General features: G+C 49.6%; 2 protein-coding genes across 3 annotated transcripts in view; one reads left to right on the top strand and one right to left on the bottom strand.

Annotated features, from left to right (window-relative positions):
- Window positions 1-11,391, top strand: part of GPR137C (G protein-coupled receptor 137C) — a 37,016-nt gene extending 25,625 nt beyond the window's left edge. Inside the window, exons 7-8 of one of the 2 annotated variants that reach the window (XR_014218650.1) lie at window positions 59-1,836; window positions 11,333-11,391. Coding sequence is in view for 1 of the 2 variants with exons in the window: in XM_082218926.1 (XP_082075052.1) it covers window positions 59-224 (166 nt within the window). In the remaining variant the exon portion in view is untranslated. Of the gene's footprint in view, window positions 1-58; window positions 2,317-11,332 lie in introns of those variants that run through there. The other variant, XM_082218926.1, reaches the window with a different exon arrangement.
- ERO1A (endoplasmic reticulum oxidoreductase 1 alpha) overlaps window positions 9,195-21,602 on the bottom strand; it is a 37,729-nt gene continuing 25,321 nt past the window's right edge. Inside the window, exons 9-16 of the mRNA XM_082219369.1 lie at window positions 21,092-21,109; window positions 19,494-19,520; window positions 19,147-19,239; window positions 17,675-17,921; window positions 14,386-14,455; window positions 12,424-12,510; window positions 10,726-10,859; window positions 9,195-9,547 (exon numbers count right to left, since the gene is read on the bottom strand). Of these exons, the coding sequence (XP_082075495.1) occupies window positions 9,487-9,547; window positions 10,726-10,859; window positions 12,424-12,510; window positions 14,386-14,455; window positions 17,675-17,921; window positions 19,147-19,239; window positions 19,494-19,520; window positions 21,092-21,109 (737 nt within the window). The 3' untranslated portion in view covers window positions 9,195-9,486. The remainder of the gene's footprint in view (window positions 9,548-10,725; window positions 10,860-12,423; window positions 12,511-14,385; window positions 14,456-17,674; window positions 17,922-19,146; window positions 19,240-19,493; window positions 19,521-21,091; window positions 21,110-21,602) is intronic.

The raw sequence follows: 21,602 nt of genomic DNA, 5'->3' as shown, positions 1-21,602 counted from the left end.
TTGGACTGGTTTTCCCGGACCCGCAAGACTTCCCTCCTGTCCTCTTCCTTCTCTGCAGCCTGGCTACCCCCCAGAGCTCTGGCTGGTACGGTTCCTTGACGGGGAGCGACAGCTGCGTCATGATCCCGCCGTTGGTGGCCCCTCCGATGGACGTGGCCCCGCTGCTTTTCACCCACGGGAGTCTGGATTCGAGAAGCCACCCGAACCCCCGCCTGGTGCCGTAGGACTGGAACTCGTGCGCCTCTGGGGGGCTGCGCCTGGGTGGGACGCGGACGGAGTAGGGCTCCAACCAGGTGCGCAGGACTCGGGCGGCAGCTCCCCGCTGGGTCCCCAAATACCCAGCACGGCTCCCGAAGTTTCCGGGACGTGGGAACGGAAGGACAGGAGCTTTGCAAAGCCAACTCTTCTTGCCAAATGGTACTTGCAATGATGGAAGCCGGCGAGGTCAAATCACAGCCCTATAGAAGTATTTCATTTCAGTGGGTCGGGCCTTCCAGAGGAGGACGATACCTTGGCAACCGAAAACAGCAGCACAGCTTTGCTGGCAGACCTTGATGGCTGATAATTTGCACTTTTAACCGAACTTTCCCAAGGAACACTCCTTCTTCCTGCCAGTCAACTGTCTCCATCAGCTTGGAAAGACGGTTCTGGGTAACTCTTTTAATTGCACATCCATAGCTGGGGAAGTTTGTTCGGTCTTCCTGCGATGACTGGAGCATCTCTGCGTACTAACGGTGGGGACGTTTCGGGTCGGGTGGGGAATTCCTTGCTTCCAAACTTTTCAGAGTTTTAAAATGGGGAAACCATAACACACAAAAAAGAATGTTAACAAGTGTGGCACAAGTGTCGTGGTCTCACAAGGGTTAAGTTACCTTGCAGCTATGCTTTACTATCAATCTGTTTATTCCTGGGGCTGTTGAAGCCAGTTCTTCATATCGATATTTTTTTGCATGTGGTATGAAGCCCCTTGCGACCGACTGACTTATGTTGAGCATTGATTTATAAAACTAAAAAACTTGGTTCACACACGGGGGAAAGCAGAGCTGTTACTCGGTGGTGCTTTATTTTTTTTAATGACAGAATGGCTCCATGGGGACTAGTTGCATGCTTGCTAGGGATATTGCAGAAGCAGCTGAGGTTGATACCTCGACTGCTTTTAGCCAGCCAACTACAGGTGTGGTCCGGGATGGGAGAGCCTTCTTAGGGTTCGCTTAGCAGTCGGGAAGCAGCACGGTTAGCGTTTGGACTGCTTAGCAATCACGAAATAGCACTGTCATCTGCAATGGAGAAAATGTTTGGTTGCACTCTCTAGCAGAGTTGAAGAAAACTTTCCCTCTTCTCCTTTACCCCCTGCTTCTTCTTAATAGAGAAGTGTAGCCATTGATTCATCTTCTGGATGATTTTGCAGTTCATGGCAGTCATACTTCTCAGCAGAGGGGATAGGGGGCGGTTGCCTGTTTATAATGCACACAGCTGTGTTGTCTAGAAAAGCTGCAATCCGCTCATTTTTAAAAAATCTAAGCTGGGAATGTACACTCTTGAGTGGATAGTATTGGGATGAAGTGAAGACTCCCTAAGGGTCAAGAGGCAGGCTGGATGAACCCCTTCTTATATTGGGTGATTTCCACCACCTTCTGGCTGCAAAAATCTGATTCTGCTCCCTTGTGACGGAATGAAGACATGTCCCCATTGCGTAGAAGTTCAGACCCAGAGTTGGAGCTCTCTGTTCCACCAGGTTGCGCGCATTCTGCTTCTCAGGCAGTTTGAGAACCAGGTGAGTTATCCCTAACATTGAGAGGTAGAAGGCAGTATCTTGCCAAACTTGGCCCTCCATCTGTTTGGAGACTACAAATCCCATCATCCCTAGCTATCAGGACCAGTGGTCAGGGATGATGGGAATTGTAGTCTCAAAACAGCTGGAGGGCCAGGTTTGGCCATGCCTGCTCGGAGTGAACATGACTTCAGCAAAAAGTGCCGATTTAAGAATTTGTTGGGGGGTGTCGTGCTTGCGAAAGTGCCCGAACAAGTTTAGGTTCTTGCACAAGCTCTTCACCCAAATACCTGCTTGCAGCTCAGCCTCTTCACAGATCCGGGGAATCTTTCACCCATCAACTGGACTATAGTTCCCAACATCCCTGGCCATTGGCCGTGCTTGCTGGGACTGATGGGAGCTGTAGCTCAGCGGCACCTGGTGGGTCCACCCGTCCACCCCCAGAGAAACACCCCTGGGCTCAGGTCATGTGTTCGAGAGTAGCTGTTTTGGGGGCCTAAAGTCATCAAAGTTGTCAGCAAATTCCACTCCCAAGTGACGCTAACCTGCCAAAGACTTGCTGGGACTAACCTGCCAAAGACTTGCTGGGAGACGTTTGCCCATTCCTAGCGCTGTGCTCACAAATTCAGACGTTTGGTAGAAACAGTGTAGGCAAGGCAATTCTTGTGTAATATTAATAATAACAATTTTATTATTTATTCCTCGCCCATTGGGCTGGGTTGCCCCAGATTTCTTGACTTGGCATAGATTTCTTGACTCTGTTTTTTTCTGTTCGGCTCACTCTGACCAACCAGGGCATTTTGCTGCTCTTTGGGACTTAGTTCAGAGGCTGCTTTGGGAAATGTGTGACGGTTCATCTCCATTAGCAGACTCTTAACAGCCCCAGGACAAAAAGGATATTTCCCTCCTCAAGGTATACATGGAGCAAAACCTCAGGTGCCATCTGTAAGCGTTTGCTTAGGAGGGAAACATTTCTCATTCCAGCAGCTCTTTTGCTTTTCAAACCTCAAGGTATCTTCCCGGGGGTAGAACTGTGTAGCTGTCCCTTTCAATTCGCAAGCTAATTCTGATACCCCGTGAGGATATCTGGCTGGAATAATGGGTGTATCTCCTGTTCACAGATTGAAAAGGAAAACTACATGTTACACCGGTTTTTGAAGTCACACCAAAGTGCTGGCAATGTTTCAAGAGTGGCTGCAGATTGAGATAATAGCATTAAACCCTAGTTTAGTGTTACAGGGCCAAGCCTAGGGTCCCCACCCTGAGAGACTTGTACTCTCCTCCTCCAATGTAGCTTTCACTGCATTTTAAATTCACCAGTTTAGCAGTGCTAACCTGTGGCTAATCTGATTGGAACAAGCCAGCTTCATAAACTGTGTTTTGAAGGAAACCTCATGTTGCGCTTTGCGGTAGGGAAAAGCACCCGAGCTGTTCTCTTGCAACAGTAAACTATGGTTTTTAGCATTGCATCAGGGCCCGGTCAGGGTGGCCATTTTGCGGGGGGCGATTCGTAAACATGTTAGTGTCGACATGTGAGATTTTGACAGCTGCTAAATTTTAAGAAAAAGGCCATATTGGCGTTGCGCATCAGGATATGCGCTCTCTCTCTTCCTCCCCCCCCCCATCCCAAGCTAATGTGTGACTAGGGCCACCCCCCCGGCATCGATTGATCCCTGACTCGGGTGAAACAAGTCGTGTCTCGAACTCTGTGCTGCTCTCTTTCACCCACCAAAGGCAGATTAACACCCCCTCACCCACCCGTTTTCTTTTCCGCTTAAGAGTTTTACAATGCACTGGGAGCACTTTATAATTTTTGTTTTGTAGGCGGGAGGAGGGCACTGTGTTAAGGGCTAAGAGCTCCTTATTCAACATTTTGCACTGAACTGCGTCGACCGAAGCTGATCTTTCCCACTCGTTGGAGCCACAACTGGTTAGGACAGTGGGGTGGGGTTGTAGAACGGAGAAGTAGTGATGGCTGACGAGAGGTGGGCACCCTTTTCGTTGTCGTGGACAACTTCTTATTTAAATGGAGAAATCCTGCCATGTGCGAGAGTTCGCCCATTTGTGGTATGGTTTGAGGGACGCCATTTTGCCAGCTGTCCCCCCTTGGCTGGCTGCGCCTAATGAATGTACCCCAGGCTTAAACCTCCTTCACTCTGAACTGTAATGCCATTCATGTTTTGAAAATAAAGGTTTGTTTTTATCTTGTGAGACAGGAGTTTTCAAAGGCTCGGCTTTGGGTTTTCTTGCTCCTCTTCAACCTTTACAGCTTGCCCCAGCTCGTGGAAGGAGAGGGTTTAGGACTGACTGGCTCATGGCGATGGAGAGGAAAAAACTAGGGGGGGGGGAATGGAGAAATCTGCAGAAGCACGAAAACAAAAAAACCTACAAGGACTACTGCAACGTGCTCTACGTGGGGCTACCTTTGAAGGTGACCCGGAAACTGCAATTAATCCAGAATGCGGCAGCTAGACTGGTGACTGGGAGCGGCCGCAGAGACCACATAACACTGGTCTTGAAAGACCTACATTGGCTCCCAGTACGTTTCCGAGCACAATTCAAAGTTTTGGTGCTGACCTTTAAAGCCCTAAACGGCCTCGGTCCAGTATACCTGAAGGAGCGTCTCCATCCCCATTGTTCAGCCCGGACACTGAGATCCAGCACTGAGATCCAGGCTTTCTGGTGGTTCCCTCATTGAGAGAAGTAAGGTTACAGGGAACCAGGCAGAGGGCCTTCTCGGTGGTGGCGCCAGCCCTGTGGAACGCCCTCCCAGCAGATGTCAAAGCAATAAACAACTATTTTACTTTTAAAAGTCATCTGAAGGCAGCCCTCTTTAGGGAAGTTTTTAATATGTAACACTGTACTGTTTTTAACACTTGATTGGCAGCCGCCTAGAGTGGCAGGGGAATCTCAGCCAGATGGGCGGGGTATAAATAATAAATTATTGTTGTTGTTAACAAAAGCTGGTAAATCTGTACCACAGACTCCTAGAGTGGTAGAGTATTTTTTAAAGGGGGGGGCATGAAATGGAATTCTCTGCCATGGTTCACGGATGCTCCCAAAGGCAGTGTGTTCACAATGCCTGATAATTTCAACAAAAATGCATGCTTTTTAAAAAATAAATAAATTGCATGTACCTGAAAGATCAGCCTTTGTTAACCTGCTGCTCTCCAGCTGTTTTGGACTACAACTCCCATCAGCTACTGTGGCACAGACCAAAACAGCTGGAGGGGGAGCAGATGGATGTAGAGGTTTTTTGGAGCGAGGGGAATTAGCAGGATTGGGGGAAATAGCTGGAGGCAGGATGAAGAATGTGCCAATTCCCGCCTACCGCTGGAGGGGGGGGAAGCCTTGAGTGCTGATAGTTTCCAAGGGTCAGCTCTGAGAAACAGTGCGGTCTAGCGGTTAGCCTTCGACCTGGGAGAACAAGGTTCGAATCCCCACTCTGCCATGAAGTTCCCACAGGGTTTTTGTGGGGATTAAATGAGGCAGACCATGTCACCCCCTAGAGCTCCTTTTGCAGGGGAAGGGGGAAGTTGTTATTTGGGTGGTTGTTTTTATTTTGATTGGGATGCAGGTGGCGCTGTGGGTTAAACCACAGAGCCTAGGACTTGCCGATCAAAAGGTCAGTGGTTCGGATCCTCGCAACCGGGTGAGCTCCCGTTGCTCAGTCCCTGCACCTGCCAACCTAGCAGTTCGAAAGCACGTCAAAGTGCAAGTAGATAAATAGGCACCGCTCCGGCGGGAAGGTAAACGGCATTTCTGTGTGTTGCTCTGGTTCGCCAGAAGCGGCTTAGTCATGCCAGCCACATGACCCGGAAGCTGTACGCCGGCTCCCTCGGCCAATAAAGTGAGATGAGTGCCGCAACTCCAGAGTCGGCCACGACTGGACCTAATGGTCAGGGGTCCCTTTACCTTTTATTCTGATTATGTACATTGTGGTTTTATATTCTGATTTTATCCTGTGAAGCGGCCCAAGACCTGAGGGTACAGGGCAGTACAGTCATACCTCGTGTTGAATGTGCGTCTCGTTGAGCGTTTTCAAGTTACGCTCCGCAGTGACGCGGAAGTAACGGAGCTTGTTACTTCCGGGTTTCGTGCATACGCAGACACTCAAAATGACGTCACGCGCATTTGCGGAAGTGGCAAATTGCGACCCGTGTGGAGCGTTCACTTCAGGATGTGAACGGGGCTCCGGAACGGATCCCGTTTGCATCCAGAGGTACCACTATATAAATTCAATAAATAATAATAACCATCTCTTCAAGGAAACGTACCAGTGTAGGAACATCATTTTGCTCACCCAGCCAGCCCTTTGCAATCATAGAATTGTAGAGTTCAGAGGGGCGCAAAGTCTACCCCTTTGCAACGCAAATTCAGGAGAATAAAATGAAAGAGCAAGAGCGTTCTGTTTCAGGTCTGTATGTCCCACTTCTGTATTCATGCACGTTTTGGGTTTTGTTTTTTTACAAACCTGAGTCCTTTCCACATCACTTCCCCCTGCAGGTCACAGGACTTCGAGTACAGTTGCACAAATTATTGCTCGGAATTCCTTTCTGCTTTCTCAGGAGGAGTGGAGAGAAATTGGGGGGGTGCCCTTCTCTGCTAACATTCACAGTAAAAAATCATTCGGGAGCCTCTCTCTTTTTCCTGAGACCAGTGTAGCAGTTCCAGAGTGCGAAGCGTTTTGTCAAATGAGGTAACATTAAGCAGAGAGAGAAGGGTTGGGCAGAGGAAACCCAAAAGGGCACATGGACATTTCAGGTTCAGTGCTGGGACCAAAAATACTAAGAACCGCCTTCCTGGATCAGACCAAGGCCCGTCATCCAGTTCTTGCAGTGGCCAGCCAGATACCCGAAGGGGCAGTCTTTGTTGGTTGGATAGTAACCATTGCTAGCCTTCTCCTCCATAAACTTGCCTACCGTAGATTCCGGCGTATTAGACGACTGGAAGTATAAGACGACCCTCAACTTTTGCTGTTCAGTTTTAGAGTTATAGAGTTTGAGTGCCGCCAGGGACAGAGCGCGCACCCCTTCGCTGCGTCTGCCGTCGCAGCAGCAGCAGCCCGAGGCGAGGCGTTTGGCGGGCAGGCGGGTGAATGCCGCGCTCGGAAGGTCTTTCCACATCCCCTTCTGTGGGGAGGGAGGAGGAGCGACAGCAGAAGGGCGCCTCTGCTCACTGGCTCCGCCTCCTCCTTCCCAATGCGTATACCCGGCGTATAAGACAACCCCCGACTTTTGGGGTGATTTTCCAGGAATAAAAATTCATCCAGTATCCCTGAAGGAGCGTCTCCACCTCCATCGTTCTACCTGGACACTGAGGTCCAGTGCCGAGGGCCTTCTGGCGGTTCCCTCACTGCAGGAAGCCAAGTTATAGGGAACCAGGCAGTAGTGGCGCCCGCCCTGTGGAACGCCCTCCCATCAGATGTCAAAGAGATAAACAAATACCTGACATTTAGAAGACATCTGAAGGCAGCCCTCTTTAGGGGAGCGTTTAATGTTTGATGCAGTACAGTATTTTAATATTTTTTTGGGAAGCCGCCCAAATGGGGGAAGCCCAGCCAGATGGGCGGGGTATAAGTAATAAATAATAATAATAATAATAATAATAATAATAATAATAATAAGTTATTTATTTATTATTATTATTATTATTATTATTATTATTATTATTATTATTATTATTATTATTTTATTATTATTATTATTATTATTTTATTATTATTATTATCATCTTGTACGCCGGAACATATGGTAATCCTCATTTAAAGCCCTCTAGGCTGGTGGTCATAGCTACTTCCTATGCAAACAAGTTCCCCAGTCTTAACTATGCGCTGTGCAAAGAGGCACTTTCTTTTATCTACCCTAACTCTTCCGACTTGCAGCTTCCTTGGGTGCCCATGAGTTCCGGCGTTACAAGAGGAGGAGAATGTTTCTCTAACCTCCATGAAGGTGGATGGAGGTCACCCTTCTCTTAGCAAAAGATGTCAAGTCACATCCATCGTAATTTTCCCTTTTAATAGCAGCTAGGGACGCGGGTGGCGCTGTGGGTAAAAGCCTCAGCGCCTAGGGCTTGCCGATCGAAAGGTCAGCGGTTCGAATCCCCGTGGCGGGGTGCGCTCCCGCTGCTCGGTCCCAGCGCCTGCCAACCTAGCAGTTCGAAAGCACCCCCGGGTGCAAGTAGATAAATAGGTACCGCTTACCAGCGGGAAGGTAAACGGCGTTCCGTGTGCTGCGCTGGCTCGCCAGATGCAGCTTTGTCACGCTGGCCACGTGACCCGGAAGTGTCTCCGGACAGCGCTGGCCCCCGGCCTCTTGAGTGAGATGGGCGCACAAACCCCAGAGTCTGTCAAGACTGGCCCGTTCAGGCAGGGGTACCTTTACCTTTACCTTTAGGGACGCGGGTGGCGCTGTGGGCTAAACCACCGATCCTAGGGCTTGCCGATCAGAAGGTCGGCGGTTTGAATCCCTGTGATGGGGTGAGCTCCCGTTGCTCGGTCCCTGCTCCTGCCAACCTAGCAGTTCGAAAGAATGCCAGTGCAAGTAGATAAATAGGTACCACTCTGGCGGGAAGGTAAACGGCGCTTCCGTGCGCTGCTCTGACTCGCCAGAAGCGGTTTCGTCATGCTGGCCACATGACCCGGAAGCTGTACGCCAGCTCCCTCGGCCAATAAAGCGAGATGAGCGCCGCAACCCCAGAGTCGGCCACGACTGGACCTAATGGCCAGGGGTCCCTTTACCTTTACACGACTGGACCTAATGGTCAGGGGTCCCTTTCCCTTTCCCTGAGGACTGTGCCATACAACATTGTAGAGCAAGGGATAGTTAACGTGGTGCTCCCTCCCGGCTGTTTTGGACTCCTGGTTCCTGGCAGTGCGGTCAATGGTTAGGTAAGATGGTGGGAGAAGTGACCTAGCGTGGGTTGCCGGTGCCCGGGGCTGCGCAGAAGCAGGGAAATGGACGGAATACGCATGCGCGTTCAGCTTCCTAACAGTGCATCACCAGTTCCTGGTTTGCATGGACAAGCCATTTTCAAACAGAGCCTGGTGATGGAACTGAGTGCTGAAATTTTGCTCCAAGGCAACCCCCCTGTGGACCACCACCCTCTCCACGATACGCCACTGGGTGGGAATTCTAGTCCAAAACTCCCAAAGAGGAGTGCTACCCACTGCTCTAGATCTAAGTTGTGTTTGGGTTTAATTGCATTTATTGGGGGGGTCTTTTTAAAGGGCAGCTGCCGGCTCTCTCATCTAATTAAAACAAAATGGTTCAAAAGCAAGGGTTTCCCCCAGAAGCGGTATCTCCATTGCACCCCCTAAAACAGAGGGGGCACCGTACCGGGATCCTTGCAAAGAACCTCTGGGCTTGGGCCTGATCCAGAAAGGCACTTCATAGATCCTGAAATGAAAAGTGCAGGCTGAGGATTACTTAACCGAGGTGAGTTTTGCCTTCCACCACTGAGAGAGATTCGTTCACGTAAGACGCTGCATGGCAGATCACAAAGACGACAGGACCAGGAAGCCCTGGAAGATTAAGTCTTGCATCGGGAGTTGCGGCCAGTATAAAACTCGCAAGCTAGGGAAGCAAGGTTGCTGGTTTACAATCCCACGCTCCCCCTTCTTGCCAAGATCAGGGTGGGGTTGGGGGGCTAGCCTGGCCACGATGCAGCAACCATCAGCGGAGAACAGGAGTGCCAGTCTTTATCAGGAAACGGCTTCAGTGGAGAGGTCTCAGCAGGTTCCTGAAGTTTTCCAGTTCCTTAATACTTGTTGAAATCCTGAATTGGGAGACACAAGAGGGAAAGAGCGTGATCTTAGGTGCCGTATTTTTTGGCACATAGGGCGCACCGGCCCATAGGACGCACCTAGGGTTTTTTGGGGGGGGGATAAAGGGGAATTTTTTTTCTCTCAGGCGCGGGGCTGGGGAAGCCCGAGCTTCCCCCGACCCCAGCCCCCAGAACAGGCAGCTCTCCAAAAGCCGTGGGAGGGCTGCGCGACTTTGCGCAGCTCTCCCATGGCTTGCGGATAGCTTCCTGAAGCCTGGAAAACGAGAGGGGTCGGTGCGCACCAACCCCTCTTGCTCTCCAGGCTTTAGCGAAAGCCTACATTCGCCCCATAGGACGCACACACATTTCCCCTTCATTTTTGGAGGGGGAAAAGTGCGTCCTATGGGGCGAAAAATACGGTAGCTTTTGGACTCGAAACACAGCCAAAGGCAGAGCCGTCTGCACTCTGCAGTTCCACAGAGGCACCAAAAACAACAACCCCAGAATGAACTCGGCTCCCTGAGCATCGCAGCTTGCTTTTCTTTTTTGAAAATAAACGAGCATGTTTCTAGTCCTATGTTTGCGGATTACCATACTTTTCCGTGTATAAGACGAGGGTGTTTTTTTTTACGTTACAGTAATGTTAAAAAATTGGGGTCGTCTTATACACGTGTAGTGCAGATGGGGGGACGGTGGATTGTTTCCTGCTGCGAGCAGTAGATTGTCACTGGCGTTAGTGTAGGCGATTGGTGGCTGCTATGGCAATTGGGCCGTTGATTGGCGGCTTTTTTGAAAAAAATGAGCATGTTTCTAGTCCTATGTTTGCAGATTACCATACTTTTCCGTGTATAAGACAAGGCGGCGAGCGAAAATATGATTGGAGGCTTCTGCATCGCGTGAGCGTTTTTTGGCACCCTCCCCCCGCAAATCTCAACAACTCTGGGCAATCTCCCCCCATTTTCTTAATTTTGAGTCCCAAAATAGGGGGCATCTTATAAACGGAAAAGTACAGTAATATGCCTGAAACAGCGCAGGCAGAGCCCATCCAAGGGATGAATACACAGCCTGAGCGATACAAGTTCCCGTATATAACCTTGCATAAAATTCCAAGCAAATTGGGGTCTCCGGTTTTTGCATGCGCAAAACTATGTTGAAGCTGCAGGTTTCCAGACACGAAACCTCACACTCACCTTCCAAAGGCATTGAAGAGGGACACAATTTCCTGCCTCGTTAGATGGAATTTGGGCGAGGGTCCTTTCTCCGGCATGTTTTCTATCAGGCTTTCAGAAAACAGGATCTTCAGAGCTGTTCCCAAGCCCTGAGTCTGTACACAACGGGAACAAGAATTGGGTTACGTCTACCTGTCCAGGGCCAATGAAGGGGTGTGGCCTGGGGAGAATTCCAAGGGCCAGATAGGGGCATAGAGGGCCACACTCAGTCCTTGGCCTTGAGGATCTCCACCCCTGGCTATAACCTTAAACTCCCATCATCCCTAGCAAGCATGGCTAAAGAGTAAGGAATTATAGGACTTGTATTCTCCTGATTTGGAAGAAAGCACCTGAGCCCAATGGATTCAAGTTACAAGAAAGGAGATTTCAACTATACATCAGGAAAAATATTCTGACAGTAAGAGCTGTTTGATAGTGGAATGGTCTCCTTCGGGAGGTGATAAGATTCTCCTTCCTTAGAGGTTTTTAAGAGGCTGGATGGACATCTGTCATGGATGCTTTAGCTGAGATTCCTGCATCACAGGGGGTTGGACTAGAATTCAGGCATAGGCAAACTCTGGCCCTCCAGATGTTTGGGACTACAGTTCCCATCATCCCTAGCTAACAGGACCAGTGGTCAGGGATGATGGGAATTGTAGTCCAAACATCTGGAGGGCTGGAGTTTCCCTATGCCTGAGCTAGATCAGTGTTCCCCAACCTTGGACCACCAGCTGTTTTTGGACTACAATTCCCATCATCCTTGACCACTGGTCTTGCTAGCGAGGGGTGATGGGAGTTGTAGTCCAAAAACAGCTGGAGGCCCAAGGTTGGGGAACACTGAGCTAGATGACCCTCAAGGTCCCTTTCAATTCCATAATTCTATAATTCTGTGATAGTCAAGCAACATTTGGACAGCACCAGGATAGGGAAGCCTTATTTTAAGTATTAAAAACTGAAGTATTTGCCCTTCAGCCAAAACAGATTCCCAGAGTGGCTTGCGATGATCAACAACAAAACTTTTAAGTACTTAGCAGACTATACCTGTGTGCATTAAAGGCAAAGGTAAAGGGACCCCTGACCATTAGGTCCAGTCGCGGATGACACTGGGGTTGCGGCGCTCATCTCGCTTTACTGGCCGAGGGAGCCGGCATACAGCTTCTGGGTTGTGTGGCCAGCATGACTAAGCCGCTTCTGGCGAACCAGAGCAGCGCACGGAAACGCCGTTTACCTTCCCGCTGGAGCGGTACCTATTTATCTACTTGCACTTTGACGTGCTTTCAAACTGCTAGGTTGGCAGGAGCAGGGACCAAGCAACGGGAGCTCACCCTGTTGCGGGGATTTGAACCGCCAACCTTCTGATCGGCAAGCCCTAGGCTCTGTGGTTTAACCCACAGCTCCACCCGCGTCCCTCCTGTGTGCATTAGCCTGCAGTAAATATGCAAAGGAATGAAAAATCTTTGTGAGGAGCGCAGTGGCGTAGCGTGGGGGGTGCAGGGGGGGCCGGCTGCACCGGGCGCAACATCTGGGGGTTAGGGTTAGGTGGCGCAAATCCACGGGTTAGGGGGCGCAAATCCACGGGTTAGGGGGCGCAAATTACTTGCCTTGCCCCGGGTGCTGACAACCTACGCTACGCCACTGGAGGAGCGAGGGAAGGAAGGAAAGATGGGGACTGTTACTTACTTGCAGCTTTCCCCAAAGACGGCATTTGATGCAACCAACACAGTCCATAATCCTTGAAATGTTCCTAAAATGGAGTCTAAATTCTTCCTGGTTTGGCAAGGAGGGAAAGAGAGAAGAAAATGTCGTTAGAAAGCAGTCCACTGGTTTGTCTTTCACCCGATTGCTAAGAAACTCCAGGTTGGGATGTTTAGCTTCTGTTAATTAATTCATTCCTTTCATGAATCACTTTCCATGAAATATCTTGGAAGTGATTTCACACAAAAAATCCATGCTGACGATTAAAAACCCTGCCATATGCAGAATCCATTTTGGAGTCCCTCAGTTACATTTGGTTCGTATAAACGTGCGGGAATTCAACGCATACAAGCACACTTCTCTGCTCCTTTAGGACTTCCCAGTCCGAGCTACTGCTGTGATTTTACAAACCAGATCTGAAAGAATTATCTTTTCTCCTTAAATTTTAGGCAGAATTTCACTTGCCAGGGTCTTGATGTGGCAAACCTCTGGATTCTGAGTAGAAGTTTTATTTTCTGAAGGCGCCTTTTTAGTTCCACCTCCATTTCTGTCAGGTTTCTTCAAGTCACCTCCCTTGCTTACCTCAACCCCCCTTTCCGCTGACTAACCTGCCTCTAGACCTGCTGTGGGGGCCTTATTTTCTGTCAAAGGCCACATTCTTTGGAGCAGTCCATCGGGGGCCACTTGAGAGCAGTGGAGTGAGAATGGCGCTGAAAATCTTTGTCTCTCTGCCAACCCCTTTCTCCCATCTTTCCCTCTGCCTTGACACCCCTGGGCTGCAGGCTGCCCTAGGCTTTCTGCCCCTTGAATTCCACACCTTTGGGAATTTCCAGACCTCCCCACAGCTCCTGCTCCTATGCAGCCTCTGGGCAGTTTTCCTCCCAGCCAAACTGACAGCTACACTTCCCTCACAGAAGTTGGACATGGAACATTTTGTCAACGAGGGCTCCCTGCCGCCCCCAGGTGCCGATGGAATATTCAGCAACATATGGGTACCAGACGTCCCCGTTTTCCCGGGGACAGTCCCCGGATTTCATTTAATGTCCCCGGATTTATATTTTAAGTGTTGTAGATTTATGTTGCATGATTAGTTCAATGGCACAAGACACACCAGATGGGCGGGATATAAATAATGAATTATTATTATTATTATCATTAGGGGACTTCCAGCAAGGCAAAATGGCGGGCACCACGGCAGCGGGCAGCTCCTGAAGCCAGCCAGAGCCAACTGCGCTACCAGGCTGGCTCCGGGCTGCTGACTGCTGTCACTGCCGAAGGGGAACCGGGGACGCCCGGCGTGTCAACTGGGGGAACTGCTGACACACACACACACACACCCGCGACCCAAATTGAACCGGGAGCGAGAGCGCCTGGCCGCCCGTCCAACTGCCCAGCGGCGCTCCGGGGCCATGAAAACCCCGGAGCTGAGGCAGGGAGAAGGAGGAGAGGAGAAGGAGAAGGGAGAGAGAGAAAGAGGAAGGAGAAAAAAGAGGGGAGAGGTAGGAGAACACTGGGAGGGCAAGGACACGGGGCCGAGCCCAGGCCCAATCCGAGACTACTCCACGGTGGCTAGCGCTCCAAGAGGGCAGGCTGGGACCCAGAGGAAGGCAGCGCAATAGAGGAGACCACAGAAGAGAAGATATTTCTTTTTTTAAATAAATGTTTTTTTTCTTTTTTAAAAAAAGTGTCCCCGGATTCTTTGAAAAAAAATCTGGTAACCTTACAGTAACGTCACACTAGTTTCTGCAGTCAGAGTACAAGACGTCACCTCCTATACATATGAAGATCCAGAAAATAATGGGGGAGGAAGCCACTCCCGCCCTCTGAGCTTCACATAACGATCACTGCCATAATTGCAGCAGAGACACAGTAAATTCTGCTGTGCAAATGGGAAATGCCACCCCCCCCAAAAAAGTGTTTTGTTTGCCACCAGAGACAGAATCTTACCTTCAATTTAGCCGCTTCTTTTTGGCTCCCAGCAAAGAGCGAATTTTCGTTGAAGTGCAAAGGGAACGATCTAAAGAGGAAACGAAACATCGTTTATAATTGGAGTCCTTCGTTGACATGCCATTTACAAAAAAACAGTGCTTTTTTCTGGGGGGGTACGCATACCCCTAAACATTTTGTGAATCGAAGTTTGGCCTCATTGAGGGGATGTTTCAATATGAGCCGGAAAATGAGAGAATCCCTAAACATTTTTTTTAAAAAAGCACTGTATAAAATCAATACAGTGGTGCCTCGCAAGACGAACGCCTTGCAAAACGAAAAACTCGCAGGACAAAAGAGTTTTCCGTTTTTGAGTCGTTCCACAAGACAAATTTCCCTCTGGGCTTGCTTCGCAAGAAGAAAGCCCATAGGGAAATCTCCGGGGACCTCTTTTAAAATGCTGGCGGTCGGGAGCAAAGACTTTCGCCCACCGCCGGCCTTCAGAAGAGGTCCCTCTTCTGAAGGCCGGCGGGGGGCAAAAGTCTTTGCTCCCCCCTGCCTGCCTCCCCCCTGCCTGGCCTTTCGCTGCCACCCACCAGCATTTTAAAATCGCCCCGGGACAGCGGGGGCTTTTAAAATGCTGGCGGGCGGCAGCAAAGCGCTCGTGTCCCCGGAGCTTGCGGGGTGGGAGGTGGGGAGAAGGGCTTTTCTTCCCACCGCCAGCCTTCAGAACAGCCTTCTGAAGGCTGGCGGTGGGAAGAAAAGCCCTTGTGTCCCCCCCCCCCAGCCTTCAGAAGAGGTCGGGGAAAGACTGTCCCCGGACCTGGTCTGAAGGCGGTTTCCATAGGAACGCATTGATTGATTTTCAATGCATTCCTATGGGAAACGGTGCTTCGCAAGACGAAAAACTTGCAAGAAGAAAAAACTTGCGGAACGAATTAATTTCATCTTGCGAGGCACCACTGTACCTTCGGAGACATTAAAAAACTGCAAGTTAGCCTATCTATTTGCTGTGCTGTTTAGTTGCTTAAAAACATAAAAAGAGCCTGCAGGGTCAAGCCTATGGCCCCTCTAGTCCAATATCCTTTTCTCACAGGGGCCAGGCAGATATCTGTAGGAAGTTAGGAATCAGGATTCGAACTCAAGAGCATCTCACCCCTCCTGGGGTATCCAGCAGCTGGTGTTGAGAAGCATTGCTGCCGTCAACCGGGGAGACAGAAAAGAGCCATCCTGGCTAGAAGTCATCAATAGCCCCCTCCTCTGGAATTTGCCCAATCCTCTTTTAAAGCCATCTAAGTCCGTGGCCATCACTGCTTCCAGTGGGAGGGAGTTCCACAGTTTAACTCAGCACTGCGAGAAGGGTTTTTCTTTCCTCTGTCCTGAATCTTCCAACATTCAGGTTCAGTTCTAGTGTTAGGAGGAGAAAAACTTCTCTGCCCGCGGACTGGTGGGGAGGACTCCCTGGTCCTGAATGGGGCAACTGTGCCCCTGAAGGACCAGGTGCGCAGCCTGGGAGTCATTTTGGACTCTCAGCTGTCCATGGAGGTGCAGGTCAATTCTGTGTCCAAGGCAGCTGTTTATCAGCTCCATCTGGTAGGCAGGATGAGACCCTCCCTACCCGCAGACTGTCTTGCCAGAGTGATGCATGCTCTGGTTATCTCCTGCTTGGACTACTGCAATGCGTTCTACGTGGGGCTACCTTTGAAGGTGACCCAGAAACAACTAATCCAGAATGTCGCAGCTAGACTGGTGACTGGGAGTGGCCGCCGAGACCCCATAACACCGGTCTTGAAAGACCTACATTGGCTCCCAGTATGTTTCTGAGCACAATTCAAAGTGTTGGTGCTGACCTTGAAAGCCCTAAACGGCCTCAGTCCTGTATACCTGAAGGAGCGTCTCCACCCCCATCGTTCTGCCCAGACGCTGAGGTCCAGCGCTGAGGGCCTTCTGGCAGTTCCCTCACTGCGAGAAGCCAAGTTACAGGGAACCAAGCAGAGGGCCTTCTCGGTAGTGGCACCCGCCCTGTGGAACACTCTCCCGCCAGATGTCAAAGAGAACAACTACCACCAGACTTTTAGAAGACATCTGAAGGCAGCCCTGTTCAGGGAAGTTTTTAATGTGTGACATTTTAATGTATTTTTGATCTTGTTGAAAGCCACCCAGAGCGGCTGGGGAAACCCAGCCAGATGGGCGGGGTACAAATAATAAATTATAATTATGATTATATTTCTCCAGGCCATGTATAATTTTATAAACTTCTACCATGTCAGCCCCCTGCAGGCCCCTTCCAGCAACCAACCCCCAAATCTGCTCTTGAGGATTGGGAGTCCCTCTGGAACAGTTTTGGCAGCAGAGGGAGGGCAAGCCCCATCACGTATGAGACAGGTGGCAACATGTCCTCACCAGCCTCAAATCTATCACTACATCCAGGTAATTCAAATTCTACACACCGAGAAAAACACACACATAAAGCAAAATAGCTTGACAGGAAGAAATGTCACAGACAGAATAATTGCCACACACAGGAAGAAGGAGGATTTAGTTTTCAGTGCCTCATTTGTAGTTTCATAAACCATTTAATGTGTCGACACGAATGGAAGCTGTTAATATTGCAGTTGTTGTCTAAGTGATTGTTTTCTCGACTGGAGTGTAATTGAAATTAATAAGATTTTAGAACGGAGAAATAAAGAATATCATCAAACCATCAATTCTAGCACATGGGGTGGGGGGCACCTAAATTATATAATTTGGTATGTGAATGATTGGTATTAGCAATTGTATTGTAATATGGCATTGCTATAATGAGGCTAAAGGGACGCGGGTGGTGCTGTGGGTTAAACCACAGAGCCTAGAACTTGCCGATCAGAAGGTCGGCGGTTCGAATACCCGTGACGGGGTGAGCTCACGTTTCTCGGTCCCTGCTCCTGCTAACCTAGCAGTTCGAAAGCACGTCAAAGTGCAAGTAGATCAATAGGTACCACTCCGGCGGGAAGGTAAACGGCGTTTCCGTGCGCTGCTCTGGTTCGCCAGAAGCAGCTTAGTCATGCTGGCCACATGACCCGGAAGCTGTACGCCGGCTCCCTCGGCCAATAAAGCGAGATGAGCACCGCAACCCCAGAGTCGGCCATGACTGGACCTAATGGTCAGGGGTCCCTTTACCTTTATAATGAGGCTATTATTGGACTGTAATTGAAAACTAATAAAAATTATTATAAAAAAGCAAGCAAAAGAGCTTGCTGCCACCTCCCCCTTCCTCAAGACACCCCCCCAACCCCTCCCACCCACGAGACCTCAAGCCAAAGCCACTTGCTTGGTTAAATGCAGGATTTCCAAAAGGCGGCTCTTGGTTTCTTCATCCTGGCTTTCGGCCCCCGTGAACAGCTGGAAATCGGGGCGCTGGAAGTACGGGAGGGCTTTGGAGAGGGCCCGCAGCTCTATCAGGTAGAGGAAGTAGAGATTCTTCAGCCGCCTGGGACCCTCGCCCTGAGTCAGGACCTCATCAAAGCGCTGCTGGAACTCCGTGATGTTGTGGCCCCAACGCTCGGCTGCCCACGTGTCTTGGGGAAAGGAAAAGGGAAAGGCGTCAAAGGACTCTCAGCCTTCCTGGAAGTATGTGGAACATTCCCTCCCCTTAGGGTTTTGATCTATGGGCTACTTTTAAAATGAGGCTGCATTTAAATTGCATTTTAACCTGTATTTTAAATTGGTTTTTTTCACCCTATTATGTTTTTACTGTAATTTTACTGGTGTTAGCCACCCTGAGCTTGGCTCTGGCCGGGGAGAGGCGGGGTATAAATTATTATTATTATTATTATTATTATTATTATTATTATTATTATTATTATTACTACTATTGCAGTGGTACCTCAGTTTACAAACTTAATCCATTCCGGAAATCCGTTCTTAAACTGAAACCATTCTTAAACTGAGGCACGCTTTCCCTAATGAGGTGTTGGTGCCCTTCCACCATTTGGATTCCCTTCTTAGACCAAAGTAAGTTCGCAAACCAGGACACTACTTCTGGTTTTGCGGAGTTCGTAAACCGAATTGCTCTCAAACAGGACTGTCCTTAAACCGAGGTACCACTGCACAGTGGACGCTCGGGTTGCAAACGTGATCCGTGCGGGATGCACGTTCACAACCCGCATCTGCACACGCGCCGGTTGTGATTTGGCGCTTCTGGGCATGCGCAAAGTGCGATTTAGCGCTTCTGCACATGCGCGACTGCCGAGACCCGGAAGTAACCCGTTCCAGTATTTCCGAGTTTCGGCAGTCCGCCACCCGAGAAAACGCAACCTGAAGCGTCTGTAACCCGAGGTATGACTGTATTATTATTAGTTAAGTTTATATACAGTCATACCTTGGTTCGCAAAGGCCTTGTGAGTTGAATGTTTTGGCTCCCGAATGCCGCAAACCAAGTGTTCCGGTTTGCGAATGTTCTTTGAAACCCAAACATCCAACTTGGCTTCCGATTGGAGCTTCCTGCAGCCAATCGGATGCCGCACCTTGGTTTCTGAACATTCTGGAAGTTGAACGGACTTCCGGAATGGATTCCGTTCTACTTCCAAGGTACAACTATACAGTCATACCTTGGAAGCCGAACGCCTTGGCTCCTGAACGATTGAAACCCGGAAATGAGTGTTCCAGTTTTTGAACGATTTTCAGAAGCCGAAGGTCCAGCGCAGCTTCCGATTGGCTGCAGGACGGTCCTGCACACAAAATAAGTAACAGCAAAACAAGCAAAAAAACAATAGCCTCCCCAAAGGAATTAGAATGCAGTACCTTCCAAAAGGTACCTGGCGCTGAGATGGATGTTAATGCTGGCATGGAGGCCCGAAATGAGCCTGTAAAAAGCCCTCTTCTCCACACAGACACCTGCAAGAAATATTCAGAGATATTGAAAAAGAAACGAAGGGAGCACACCTGCAGCTGAGAGTATAAAAATTAGGCAATGGAATAAATGCAGCGTAGGTTTCTAAACTGTGTTTTAAACTCATGCAATCTGCAGTTTGGAAGAAGGGTAGGTAATACGTTAAAATAATGCTAATACTACTAATAACAACAACGTTGCAATAAATAATATATTGCCTTGGTTATCGAGGGCAAAGCAAACAAGAAAAGGTGGGTACCTTGCAGCCAGCTGTAAAACATGTTCCCTGGAAATACAGAAACAAGACAATAGTCAGGACGATTCTTCCATGAGAGAAAGGTGAATGTTTTTTAAAAAATCACATTTGTTGCATGCAAAGCAGAGGTTGTAATTGGCCTCTGTCAACCTCCTGCCTCTTCCAGATATTTTACACTGGCTCCCAGTACGTTTCCGAGCACAATTCAAAATGTTGGTGCTGACCTTTAAAGCCCTAAACGGTCTCAGTCCAGTATACCTGAAGGAGCGTCTCCACCCGCATCGTTCAGCCCGGACACTGAGGTCCAGCTCCGAGGGCCTTCTGGAGGTTTCCTCACTGCGAGAAGCCAAGTTACAGGGAACCAGGCAGAGGACCTTCTCGGTAGTGGCACCTGCCCTGTGGAACACCCTCCCACCAGATGTCAAAGAGAACAACAACTACCAGACTTTTAGAAGACATCTGAAGGCAGCCCTGTTTAGGGAAGCTTTTAATGTTTGATTCATTACTGTATTTTAATATTGTGTTGGAAGCCGCCCAGAGTGGCTAGGAAAGCCCAGCCAGACGGGCAGGGTATAAATAACAAATTATTATTATTATTGACTTCAAGTCCCATCAGCCACAGCGAGCGCAGCTCCAAGTTGGAAAAGGCTGGGCTAAACACAACAGCCCTGCCAGGATTCAGACCGAAGGGGATCTGGCCCCAGATTATGAACCTGACTTCCAGCTTCCCTGGTGCTTCTAGATGCTGCTGGCGTCCAACTGCCATCGGCCGCAGCTGGCATGGCCAGTGGTCAAGCGCGATGGGAGCCGGGGAGAGAGGCTTTGTGCTGGCCGTCAGGCGATGGCTTTTTCCACCTGCCTCGCCCCTCACTCTCCAGCCCTAGGAGGCTTCATAACAGAGTTGCTGCCACAGGCATTATATATCAGGGGTCAGCAAACTTTTTCAGCTGTGGGCCGGTCCACTGTCCCTCAGACCTTGTGGGGGGCCGGATTATATTTTGAAAAGGGAAAAAATGATCGAATTCCTATGCCCCACAAATAACCCAGAGATGCATTTTAAATAAAAGGACACATTCTACTCATGTAAAAACACGCTGGTTCCCGGACCATTTGCGGACAGATTGTAAGGTTGGTGGTTCAAATCCCTGCAATGGAGTGAACTCCCATTGCTCAGTACCAGCTTCTGCCAGCCTAGCAGTTCGAAAGAACGTCAAAGTGCAAGTAGATAAATAGGGACCGCTTTCTAGCGGGAAGGTAAACGGCGTTTCCGTGCGCTGCTCTGGTTCACCAGAAGCGGCTTAGTCCTGCTGGCCACATGACCTGGAAAGCTGTCTGCAGACAAATGCCGGCTCCCTCGGCCAATAAAGCGAGATGAGCGCTGCAACCCCAGAGTCGTCCGCGACTGGACTTAACGGTCAGGGCTCCTTTACCTTTTTATTGTATTCTAATGGATTATTGAATATTACTTTACTTGATATAAGTTGTTTATTTCAAAGTTATGTTGAAATAATATGGAACATGGAATTAATTGACAGCAGGAATTAGGCTTTCTGTCCTCCGTGAAATTTGTCCTTCGTGGCCCCAGCTGGAGAGAGACTCACCTTCATTTTCTCCTGCAGCTGCAAATTTAAGAAAAAGATAATGTTACCACTCACACTACACTTTCAAAAAGGAGCGACAACTTCCCCCTGCATGTCTAGATTATTTGGCTGACCACCTAAAACGAGGACTAAGTGTATTCTGCATTAAAGGTAAAGGTAAAGGTACCCCTGCCCGAACGGGCCAGTCTTGACAGACTCTGGGGTTTGTGCGCCCATCTCACATCTATTGGCCGGGAGCCAGCGCTGTCCGAAGACACTTCCGGGTCACGTGGCCAGCGTGACAACGCTGCTCTGGCGAGCCAGAGCCGCACACGGAAACGCCGTTTACCTTCCCGCTGGTAAGCGGTACCTATTTATCTACTTGCCCCCGGGGGTGCTTTCGAACTGCTAGGTGGGCAGGCGCTGGGACCGAGCAGCGGGAGCGCACCCCGCCGCGGGGATTCGAACCGCCGACCTCTCGATCGGCAAGCCCTAGGCGCTGAGGCTTTAGCCCACAGCGCCACCCGCGTCC

The sequence above is a fragment of the Podarcis vaucheri genome (genome assembly GCF_965113315.1).
Source record: "Podarcis vaucheri genome assembly, chromosome: 1".
NCBI classification, from domain to species: domain Eukaryota; kingdom Metazoa; phylum Chordata; class Lepidosauria; order Squamata; family Lacertidae; genus Podarcis; species Podarcis vaucheri.
This window is presented reverse-complemented; position numbering and strand designations above follow the sequence as displayed.